The 12,623-nt window shown below is 41.2% G+C and overlaps 2 protein-coding genes across 2 annotated transcripts in view; one reads left to right on the top strand and one right to left on the bottom strand.

Annotated features, from left to right (window-relative positions):
• Window positions 1-4,974, top strand: part of LOC138012979 (serine/threonine-protein phosphatase 6 regulatory ankyrin repeat subunit A-like) — a 58,948-nt gene extending 53,974 nt beyond the window's left edge. The window contains exons 32-33 of the mRNA XM_068859931.1: window positions 2,863-2,942; window positions 3,547-4,974. Coding sequence (XP_068716032.1) covers window positions 2,863-2,942; window positions 3,547-3,835 — 369 coding nt within the window. The 3' untranslated portion in view covers window positions 3,836-4,974. The remainder of the gene's footprint in view (window positions 1-2,862; window positions 2,943-3,546) is intronic.
• Window positions 4,975-6,807: 1,833 nt separating this feature from the next.
• Window positions 6,808-7,887, bottom strand: LOC138012980 (adenosine receptor A3-like). Its single transcript, XM_068859932.1, has one exon. It carries the CDS (start codon window positions 7,754-7,756, stop codon window positions 6,854-6,856), a length of 903 nt encoding a protein of 300 aa, XP_068716033.1. The 5' UTR covers window positions 7,757-7,887; the 3' UTR covers window positions 6,808-6,853.
• Between the last annotated feature and the right edge of the window lie 4,736 nt (window positions 7,888-12,623).

Here is a 12,623-nt window from a genome sequence, read left to right as displayed (position 1 = left end):
TTTCTGAATATCGCAGTAGATGAGCTGCAAAGAGATGTGATGCGATTTCTGTGGATTGATGACGTCACAAACGAGGATCCAAATATCGAGATTTATCGCTTCTGCCGAGTTATCTTCGGTATGAACTGTTCTCCGTTCCTACTCAACGGTACACTTCGACACCACGTTACCAAGTACTATGCGCATGATCCAGTCTCAGCAGAGTACATTCTAGTAGGCCTGTATTGGAACCTTGGGAAGACAAGATTGTTATGAAGCTGAATAAGATCGTCGAATTTGCCAGAAACATGGAACCTACTAAGCGAAACGTTCTTCGAATTGCAGCCAAACTATTTGACCCTCTACGACTGATATCTCCAGTAATGGTGGTGTGAAAAATGCTATTACAAGAACTTTGCCTGAACAAGTGTGAATGGGACAGCCTCATCCCTCAGCCTGGAAGAAACCGCCTACAAAAGTGGTTGACGGACCTGGAAAAGGTTAGCGAAATGACTGTTAGCCGCTACTACTTCCCCGAAGAAGAAAGAAGAGTGGAGTTCGCAACCCTACACGGATACGGAGATGTTCCGAAGGGAGCATATTGCGCAGTTGTCTACCTGTGCATTGAAACTGAAGATGGCTACAAAACAAGCCTCGTAGCATCCAAGAGCAGAGTCATGCCACCTTCGCCTATGAGTATCCCTAGACTCAACCTACTTTCCGCACTAATCCTGGCTACAAGAAGCCTTAGCCCAGGTGTTGAACATCGGAGACGTCTTTGGTTGGACCGACAGCATCATAGTGTTCTATTGGATCCAACCCGACAAACAGCACAAGCAGTTCGTGTAGAACCGAATAGACGAGATCCACAAGTTGACCGATGTGGAGAGCTGGTGTCACTGTCCTGGAGTTGAGAATCCTGCTTACGTTGTCTCCAGAGGATGTCTCGCATCTGATCTCATTGATAACAGTTTGTGGTGGGAGGGTCCCACCTGGCTAAAGGGGGCCACCGAGGAACTACCCGAACTGTGACGTTGCAAAGGAAGAAGATCTATGAAGACAGCATTTTAAAGTGCAAAGGAAGACTTAGAAATGCTCCGTTGAGTGTCGCAGAGCGTTACCCCGCCCTATTACCAAGGCGACATTACGTGACAAGACTGATTGTCGAATCCTGTCATCGTAAGATTAATCATGATGGAATAAAGGAAACTCTAGTCGAAGTAAGGACTAACTTCTGAATTCCGAAGGGGAGACAGTACGTGAAAAGGATCTTGCATCAATGCGTCATTTGTAAGAAAAGAGAAGGAGTGCCGTACAGACCATTACCGACCGCTGATCTACCTGAACCAAGAGTCTCCGGAACCCGGCATACGTAAAGAGCGCCAGCGGCACTACGAATCAAATGAAAAAAGCGTACATCTGTTTATTGACCTGTGCAACTTCGAGAGCGTTACGCGCAGAACTGACACCAGACCTCTCAACAGAAGCCTTCGTCAGGTACCTGCGCAGGTTCATAGCCAGACGTGGCAGACCAGTCTCCTAACAACCAAGAACGCGAAGACTTTCAAGCGAGCCAACAAGGGGCTGGGGCAATTACTTCACAACAAGAGAATGCTCAATTTTGCCGCCAACCAAGGGATCACTTGGAACTTTATCTTGGAGAAAGTGCCAGGATGGGGAGGGTACTATGAGCGTATGGTGCAGCTGGTTGAGAGGAGCCTGAACGCAAAGTTCTTGGAAAGGCGCAGCTGACCTATGGAGAACTACTAACAGTCCTCACAGCAGTGGAAGGAGTACTTAATTTACGTGCCCTCACATATGTGTACTCATACGTCACAGATCAAAAACCCCTTACACCATCACACCTCGTCATTGGAAGACGCCTTGCTACACTACCGAACCCCTCCGAGCTAAAAGATGATGAAGAAACCGCCCTCAAGGTAGAATGGAGAGCCCGTTACCTCCATAGATTACTGGAACACTTCTGGAAACGATGGTTTAACGAGTACCTTGTACGGCTGAGGGAATCCATCATTGTGGAACCAAGGGAGATCAGAACAAAGAAGAGAAGGTTGGAGACGTCTTTGTGATCCACGATGATGGTCTAGCGAGGAGCAAGTGGAGATTAAGAGTGGTCATTGAGCTGATCGAGGGCAGAGATGGACACAAACGAGGTGCTGTATTGCGGATCATTAGCAAGAAGGGAAAGCCATCAACGTTACGGAAACCAGTACAGAAGCTTTTCCCACTGGAAGTGAACACTGGAAGCCTGCCTGAAAACGGACATGACGAAGTCGAGCAAGTCGGAATTGTTCAGCAGCCTGATCATCCAGCGGAAATTGTGAGACCACCGAGACGAGCCGCAGTAGCTACTGCTGGCAAGATTAGGAGACTTCTTGACCAACCGTGAGCAGTTGGTAAAGGGGGGAGTGTAAAGAAATCGAGCCTACATTGAACTAACTGAATTGAAATAATAAAACAATTAGCGGAAATAGCCTAGGAAAATGAACCCTCGTGAAACCGCACACAGATTCGTTTATGAACCCTAATTTAGTGATTATCTGATCTTGTCACACCGGGCGTGGTTTTTGGGAAAGGAAATACTGACACTTTAGTTTTTTACATGCCAGAACCTTGACTGTAGCCTTGATTGCGGATAGCGTTTATTGAAAGAATTACGAGTTTCGAAATTTAGAGCCTTGTGACAGAAGGATTCAGCCAAAAAATTGTTACAGTTGCCCATAGCTCTTTACTGGCTGGTGGCATTTGTCTGCTAGGTCTTGTTTGGGTTAAATGGCCTCGTAATACAATACTTTATGAATTAATATGTGGAAGTTGAATGTAATTTCTTAGCAGGGAATAACCCTTGTATTTGTTTTTCAGGGTCATGCGGCCTGTGCTCTTTTAATTCTGGACAAAATGGAGGATCCTTATCTCAGCTTAGCTAACAATGTTCTTCAAACGTAAGTTCAACCATCATGACTAGAAGCGTACTACTTTATTGTATTTGTGGAACGCCGTTTTTACAGACCGAGTTATTTTTAGATCGATTTTCGCGTGATGCCAGACCTTCCCAGCTATCTCCAATTCTTGCATGAGAAATTATTGCCCATGAGCTTGAGAATGGTCACTCGTGCAACCCAAATCTTATTTTAAAACTCGTCTAAAAATAGCTTGATCACCCAGTATTGGAGTTGTAGACTCCTGTTTATGAGCTCCTGGGTCAAGCGGTTTTCACAGTTCAACTTCTTTTTGATGATAAATATTGATTGGATATGTAAGTACTCAATGGTTCTATTATCAGCTATGCCGTTTTTAGAAGAGTATCGCAATTAAGTCCGTTTTGGTCTTTGCATTACTATCACAAACAAAAGTAATTGTGACTTGTCCCCAGGCCTTTTTCTCGCGCTTGGCGACAGTTGCTTGTGATTTTTCTTCATTATGGTTTCTCGTTTGATTGTGTGCGCCAATCTTCGTTTTCCAAAGTAGTGTGGTTATGTTTCCTGTGCTCCTTTTAAAAAGTGCCTTGTCTATCAAGAATTTTCTCTGTTTTTCTCGTTTTCAAAGGCCCTTGCATTTATCCGCCAAAAATGGCCTTGTACCAGTTGTGCAGGAGCTCATAGCACGGGGCGCCAATTTACTTGCCGAAGATGAAGATGGACACAACCCTGCTCTTGCTTGTGCACCAAACACACAAGTTGCCGATTGTCTGGCCCTTATTCTGGTTGCCATGGTACCCAGCTTGCGGTCTCCCTTGGCAACCTCTGTTCGGCTGGACAATTCCGAAGACCACACAGATGATGATGAAGAAGACAATACGGACTTTCTCTCTCCCGCACATAACGCTACGGTGTAACAAAGAGCAGCTATTCGACTTAACTTTTTTATTGTCAATTCTAGGAACGTTTTATATGAAATTCTAATTTGAAGGGAAGGTTTTTCATGTACGAAGGCTGGGGCAGTTCAAATCACATTGTATAGAAGAAATTTAATTTTAATTGCTCCACAGTTTTTGAACACCATTTATACATGTTGCGTTTAGATACGATTTTTCTTCAGGGCTGGGATGTGACGTGATGGGAGGGTGAGAAGGGGAAAGGAAGGGGGCAGGGAAGGGAGAATTTCTACGGAAACTGTGTGGGTACCACATTGACAGCAAACTTTGGAGTTAGTATGAGCATGACTCATTACTGTTACTTTTTCCACAATGGACATTTTCTCCAAAATGCATAGCAAGGGTTTTTCTTTGTTTTTAAATAGCAGCGATTGATATTTTCAATATACCGAAAACAGTAGGGCGGACACCTATTCTCGAGAGCTTTTTTTTGACGCAAACTTTCAGACTTTTTCCGTCTTAGGATGCCCTGCAACCAAAAGCAGTTGCCACGTTTTCTAAGTTAAAAGTGACGAGGCTGAGTTGACTTGTCAACGCTTTGGCCTTTCCTTTTTGAATAGCAATTCTATCCCAATTAATCATGGCCTAGATACGAGCAAGTTCTTTTTTTAGGTAGCGGGAGATGCCGCGCGCGAGGCACGAGGGACGTGAAATCTCCCGAGATGGAGTGCTTGCTCCTTAATTGCTTTCCAATCAACAAGTGTGTGTTTTAAAACTGCAATAGATGAACCATTTACAAATTAAGTTTGACCTTTGGACTTTTTAAGTGCGCTACTCAGTTCCTCAGTCATTACTAAAGTGGACTCAAGTGAAGACTACCTTTGAAACCGAGGACGCAGGCAACGCGAAGATGGAAGAAAGGGAATATCTCAATGCAGCTTAATTTTTTGCAATTTTCATCAGCACAATGACAATCAAATTGAAATGAAAGAAGCGGCGAAAGTGTTTTTCCTCAGGGAATTGGGTATCAGGATCCACTGTTTGGGTCTTTTTTTATCGTACTCCTTTGAAAGAATATCTCTAGTTCATTATACAAGCTTCTTTTGGGCCTATTTAAGTTCAATGTTTTTGCGTTGAGAAATAAATGTACAGTTATTTGTTCTACCGCGTTACCTCTTCCTCGACCCTGGGGCTCGGTTTGGGAACAATGCGATGCAAAAACTGAATTCAGTCGTTTTTCGTACTCTTTTCTCATTATTTAAATTCTCATTAACCGAAAGTGTGTCTTCACGCAAAACTCTCAACCTAAGGCCTTTCCGTATTGCGAGGTCAATGCACCAAGGCCAAGGATTGTTCATGATGTGGTTGTAGAGAGCTACGCGCTATTTGCCATTGGCTATTTACCATCTGATATCACACTTTTTTAACCAATCAGAAGTGAAACCAAAACCAATAGTGGCTCGCGCGTGTACATTTTCCCACGCTTTGTGTCAGCTACATGTGATTACTTCGAGTTTTGATTGGTTTACTGGATTGTCTCCGTTCTTTTTGATTTGCCAAAGTAATTACTTTGGATTTGGTTTTAAGACACATTTGAAAACCGCTCTATAAACTTGCATTGGTTTAAAATAACATGAAATAAAAGCAAAGCAATATTTCTCTTGTCATATACCGCATTCTCGTTGCTCGTGCATTCATCCATCCGTATTTTCGGTTTCTGACATCAAATTATGGCAGTTGTCGTACCCAGATTTCTCTCACCTTATTCCTTGCCGCCATTTAGAAAAAAAATGCTTATTTGTCCATCTTCGATGGACAAATTTTGATTACGTGATCTGCTGTGTGCCAATGGTCTTCTCCCGACCCGCTGCCATGTTGAAAGCCGAGAAGACCCTAGGAACGAGGTTGGAGTTTGGTTTTGGGGGACGCAGCCTTAAAATTAGAGACGTTTATATGGATTTTAAATTATGTTTTTAAGTCCGTAACTTGGTCTCTGTTCGACCTAAGCGCATCAAGCTTGGACAGATGGGCTATCTCAACGATATCTTTGATGTGATGGTGTCAATAGACCATTTTCGATATATTAAGATTCAGTCCTAAACAAAAGGCATCATCTCAAGGCTCTGGGGAATAAACTCATACAAATCCTTATATTTATTCCCCAGAGTATCGGGATGATGTCTTTTGTTTCGGACTGAATTTTAATACATCGAAAGTGGTCTATTTATCGATTGGTTCAAATTTGAAACTCGCCCCAGTTCCCTGCGCAATTCCGGAATGGCACATAAGATGTCGAACAAAAGGTTTTACTTGTGAGTTAAGGGTGGTCAACACTCGTTGCCATCCCTCAAACTGACATTTCCCTTTTTATTCAACTTACACGACGTACAATCTACTTCAGGCTTCAAATCTACTTCAACGAAACAAATATTTCAATGGGCAGAGAACATTCAGATTAGGCGAGCCAAAGAGTTGAACCCGGATCGATGGGTTATCCACTTGTCTAACGAGACAAGCTCCTGGAAAATCGAATTTTTTAGAGTATTGACTTAGTAGTACCCAGCAAAACAAGTAAAAGCTAACCGTCTTCAAAGTGGTTTTTAGACCTAAATACTGTAGATCAGCGCTGCTTTGCTTAGAAACGCTATTTCTTGTTGAACTAAAGCTCTAATTCTGCCTGTTTTCATTCTTTTTACAGCGATACGCTTCTCATATTAAGATGGGATATTGCGTCGTGTAATTGTAAGGAGATATCCAATGTCAGTTTGACGGATGGCCATTAGTGTTGACCGTTAAGGGTAAGCTCAATAGTCATTAACCACTTCGCAGGATGATTCAGAGATATGAATTCTATATCTAGAATTCCTCTGGATGGACGTAAGGTACCATTAACACTTCAATAAAAAGAATCGAATAGCCTACTTTATCCAATTTCAAAATGACAATTTTGGAAAAAGTAAATCGTAATGTAGTATCAACGTGAGGGAGTTAAATTCAAGTCTAAATAGTCCTTTCATATCTACCGTTCTCAAGACGATTTCAGTTGATTTCCCCACCGGTTCGAATTTTTAAATTAATTGTATACTCCTTGGATCGTTTGCGAACCTTCAGTTTGTTTTTTAGTCGTTTGAGCGTATCTCTGAACACAGGCAGTCTCAAACTATAAATAATAGGATTCAAAAGAGAATTAGTTAACTGTAACATCGTTGCCATGTAAATCAGATTTTTGGCAGGAAACAGTTCTTGGTGATCGCAATGAACGAGATAGATGACGAGACTTGGAACCCATAACATAACTGAGCCAGCTACCACAATAAACAGAGTTTTGGAAAGTTTGCTTTTCTGTTTGGCGATTTGCTTGTTTCGTGTGACATCGAAAGCGTTACGTCTGTGACTCAGGCGTGTTCTCATTAGCAGATACAACCCACATACAACAGCTAAAGATATGCCTATGATAGAGCCGTAAACTATCACATAATATTTGTGTTGCATCAAGTCGTGTAAAACAAGTAGATGCATTGCGCCTAAGGTTACCCCAGTTAGCCACGCGACTTCAACACTGTAGATGTAAGCTTTGGTACTTGTTACCCGATGGCGTAACGGCCAGAGAACAGCAAAGGCTCGCTCCACCGCAATGAGTACAAGAAAAAACACCGACGCACTGGAAAATAAAGCTTCTAATAACCTTGCAATATTTGCAGGAGTGTCATGAACCTGAAAGACCATTATATGTCGAGGAAGAACGAACGTGGTCACCACAAGGATTTCGGTGAATCCAACAAGAAGATCAGCGACTGCTAAGTTTAGAAGAAGTAACCAAGTCCGATGAAGTTTGCGTCGGTTAATCCAGAAAACAAATATGGTGAAAGCATTGGCTAAAGATATTACTAAACATAGGAAAATCATAATGCTTAGAACCGTAACGCTGACTGTCGAAGACATGGCTGGCAATCAAGTTAACTTCTTGACCTGGGGGGATACGTTACTGCGAGGATACCGAGGCTAGAATGCGAGAGGCAGGCTGAAAGTGTGTTGTAAGGACTACACCCTTTGTATAAAGAAAACAAAGCAACATAAAGACCCATCATGGCATTGGTATATGCGGAAATGTCTTTGTCCAACAACACAATGTTTTCAAGTTGTCATTAAAAAAGTTTACAAATAAAATGCGGTGTCTTATTATGCACTTAGTAAATAAAATGCTGATGTTGATGAAAATCTGACGTTGAGTTATTAAAGGCGGCCTTTCTAATTTCAACACTCGTAAATTAATCAGCCTTGAGTGAGTTTGTATTATAAAAGATTGAATTAATTTTATTTTGGGGGCTTGTGAAGAGATTACAAAATTTAACAAAATGGCGAGGAATTGCACTGCATGTTTGACATTTGATTTTGTCACTGATTTTTTGTCAACGATAGTTTCTTTGCCATAATAACCTCTTTAATAGTAATAACCGAAATAATAATAACAATAATAATAATGTTGAGAATGATGATGATAACTTCTTTTATCTTTATTTAACTCTTGTATATCCCAGCACAAACGCTGGTTGGGAACGGACAGGAAATTAAATCAGTTGAATCATTATGGCATGGATGTTGTAGTTAGTGCGAGATTTCATTGTTCTCGGGTTCTATGCTACCTATATGATTGAGGCTCAGTAGTTTCATTGGTATCAGTACTCAAGAGACCTTGATGACCTCTCAGTATACTGTGATGTACTGTCAGTTTCAAGCTACTTTGTGCGCAAATATTATTCCAGGGCGTCTAATTCACTTGATCAACTTCCACACTAACATACTTGTGGACCAATCAAACTGCTGCCTTTCAGTGTGCTTTCAGCTGCCAATATTTTTTCCAAAGCGCCGGGCAGCTGCGGATAGTTCTGAACCATAATGTTCTGTATTTCTTTTATCTTTTTATTGATGTCTTACATTAAAAAAAATTAATCATAGATGTCACATTTAAATACATTTCAAAGTTCAAATGAAAATAAAACCTTTAAGAATGCTCTAAGAAATTTACATTATTTGGATGGTTACGGAGTTTTAATTTGTTTTTCAGTTGTTTGAAGCTTCTCTCTGAACATAGGCAACCTGTATTAAAACTATGTAAACCTGATTCAGTTAACGTTCTTGAATGACCAATAAACCTGGCGCATATCCATGTTACATGGATACAATTCCTTGTTTCGTCGCAAAGAAGTGAGTTCATTTACTAGAGCGCTATTAACACCTGTCAATAGCTTTGGTGGTGAGGTGAAGATAACTGCCGAAATCCGACACTGCCTGCAAAAGAAGGAACGACCTATGGGCGAAAATTCTAAGTTCAAGAAGAAATTAGCGCTTTAGTCTTTCTTGAAATTTCAGTTTTAAGTTGAATGTAGTGCACTACATATACGCCTTTATTAAAATTAGTAATGCTAATAGGACTGAGTGGAGTCCAATTCGGTCTGTAATCACAAGAGTGATAACCGTCCAAATGCGCGGGAGTCCGATTTGTCTAGCACGAGTATGATTGCAGATCGAATTGGACGACACGAAGTCCTCTTACCAATTAATTAATCATAAAATTTACAATTTCCGAGAAAAGAAGAACCACATTGTTGGACGTCGCTCTGAAAGAAAGAAGGAAACTTGAAAGCCCCAATTGAAGAGCCTGTACATTGTTTTTATGGAGTTTGAAAGCAAGGTTGTGACTGGTTGATTTAAACTACAACCTGGAATGTGATTGGTTTTAACTACAACTTTGAATGTGATTGGCTTATTGAGCTGTCCGATAACAACTCAGCAAGTGAATAAGTGGAAAATAGGAGTTTTTTAAATCAATGTATTACAATCGAGGAGATTGTAATTTTTATGATTAATTCAGTAATTGAAATAAATTCAAATTTCTTTCCTTCCATTAACCCGGACCCTTTTTATCTTTCGGGTGGAGAATCGTAATCATGGTTCCATCTTCAAAGAACTAACGGTTCAGCCTTTTTCAAAAATCCCCTGCCTCACCCCCATCAATTTATCATAAATCTTACCCCACGTTCTTTCAAAACAAGTGATGCTTAAATTGTCCATATAAGTGCGAAGATCTCTTCTTTCTTTCATCTTAAGATTTTCTGCTAGTAAAACGTGTGGAATTTACAATATGAGGGGTGGTCCATAGGGGTAGTCCATGGACCCATTCCATAAATAACCTGCGATCAGGCCCATTTTTAGCTTCGCCCGTATGTTCTCTTATGTCGGCGCTCGCTAAAATTGGGCCTGACCAAAAGTCTCTCAAGAATTCCGGACGGTCGGCCAAATTTTGGCCGACCAAACTCGTGATCTGATTGGCTATTGAAACGCCGGAGGTGAAAATGCCATCGTGATTGCGCGGAGATCTCGCGAAGTCCTCAAGACTAATCCGCCATAAGTGTACGAAAAAATTTGCTGCCTTTTGTTCTTACAGTGACGTGGACGGTGCAACTTGATTTTATTTGTATAAATGGAGATATGCCATCTGAAACATCTCATTACTTGTCCAGAATCGGGTTTGAATCTCTGGAAAGAGTGAAATTAGGGATTCCGTTGTCGAGCTCTGTGGCCATGTGGTTGAAAATACTTTTGCACAAACTTCCCTGATGTTTTGAAAGCTAAATAGCTGGTTCTTTCAAATGGCAATGAAAGCCGATGCATATTGGTTTCCTGGATGAGACAAAGGACATATAATTATATCAACACGTGGAGCTGCTGATATTATCGCAAGTTACACGAATGCATGTTTGGAATATCTGTGTATCACTTACTGTACATGACACGGTTTGTTTGCACAATTTGGAGTCAAGATTACTTCATAAAACTTCCAGTTGATTTAACTGAAAACTTGCACTCCAGAAACTAAAATGACATGTTTCCAGAGAGACCAATTGTACAAAAATAAAAGAAACTTTGCGAGTCCATCTTACAGTTCGTACTCCATCAAAAATTAACTGCCAAATTTATCATGATTTTACAACGCGCAACTTCTAGAAATACACTGCAACTGAAGATATTACCCGAAAAAATCACCAAAGAAACCTTCATGGGCAAACACGTTAAAGGAATAATGTATTTCTCCTTTTTTCTTTAAAAATCTATTGCCAAACCGTCCAACGACAAAATGCTAGGTTATCTCAATTACAAATTAAGATGTCAAGCTTAAAAGATTGCATATTCAGTGAAGTGCGGAGGAAGAATTACGCCGGCCATTGCCGCAATAAAGTCGTCGAAAAGGTACAGAAAGTAACATTCAACATGCTTCAACAACGGAAACTCGCAAGATGGTTTCAGCCTCAACTCTGATTGGTCCATTTGAATTTGACCGCGCGCTGGCAACACGACCGTTGTTGACTGCCCAGTCACAAGTCAACAACGGTCGTGTTGCCAGCGCGCGGTCAAATTCAAATGGACCAATCAGAGTTGAGGCTGAAACCATCTTGCGAGTTTCCGTTGTTGACTACCCGGTCACAAGCCTCTGAGGAAAGCCGAAGAGGTGAATTTTAAGGCAAAGTTTTCGTTCTTCACGAGTCTTTCGGCCGCCGAAACACACGTATTTGGAGTGAAATTTATTGGACTTTATGGAACTGTTGTTTTTATTGCGATTCGGGACTTTTCCTGTTGAGGAGAAAACGATTTGTGGAGTGAGGTCTGGCCGGCGATGGATGGAGTCACCGGCCTTCCCATTATTTCAGCAACGGCCTTCCGGATGACTTCACTAAACGGCGTCAGAATGGCTCGAAACTCGCCAAAAGAGACAAGTTGGTCACACATTTGAGGTAGGAAAACTTTATTTCAAATGAGATAGTTATTTACACAATTTTTTTACGATCGGTGATTTTCCCATACAATTCTCTATATACACAAACTGTCGCATACACCACGTATTTTCAGCTTGGGGAGCCTGTGGATTACCCGGCATAACAATGCCCGCAAAAAGTGTACTATAGTACAATTATGACATTGAGAAATTCACTTCACGGAGCCGTTTAATAGGTAATCAGTGATTCAAAGACGCTTAAAACTGCTTTACCTACGGTCTAACGCTTGGTGAGAAAATTCAGGCCACTTTTGAACATCGACTTTCACTCTAGATTACCCGTCATAACAATGCCCGCACAAAATGCCCGCAAAAAGTACATGTCTGACATTGAGAAATTCTCTTCACGGAGCCGTTTAAAACGTAATAAGCGATTGAATTGTGCTCAAAACTGCTCTATTCACGGTTTGAGGCTTGGTGAGAAGTTAAATCTCTGAAATTAGGACATATACTCAGTTTAGTACAAGTTATGACATTGAGAAATTCATTTCACGGAGCAGTTTGAGTCTTTTAATAAAGCAGAAGGGATTGGAATTTGCGTTAAATTGATTTAAGCATGATTGTTTGCGCCTTTTAGGCTTAATTAAGGACGTTCGCGCCCATTGCTACTGCGCATTTTTTCGCGCATGTCACGCACACGTCATTCATCGCAGACCACGCAGGTAAACACGATGCTAAAGGCGCAAAAATTTTCCACAAGAATAGAACGCGAAAGTATGTGGCATCATGGGATAGGTGTGGACCCAGGTCTTCTCGGAAATGTCACGCAATGGCGTGACAGTGCGAATAAACAATCGCTTTGAGAACTTCGCAGCGATTTTACTCTCTTGAATGCTCGGTGACCCCCATTTTTCTTTCCGTAGATCACTTCCTTTCTTGATTTTGTCCATTTTAACAAAAAACAAAAAAAATCTGTACGTGAGAAGTTACAAATATTTGGCCTTTTATGCTCTCGTGCGACCGAAGTTTTCTTTCTTA

The sequence above is a fragment of the Montipora foliosa genome, chromosome 8 (genome assembly GCF_036669935.1).
Source record: "Montipora foliosa isolate CH-2021 chromosome 8, ASM3666993v2, whole genome shotgun sequence".
Lineage (NCBI taxonomy): Eukaryota > Metazoa > Cnidaria > Anthozoa > Scleractinia > Acroporidae > Montipora > Montipora foliosa.
This window is presented reverse-complemented; position numbering and strand designations above follow the sequence as displayed.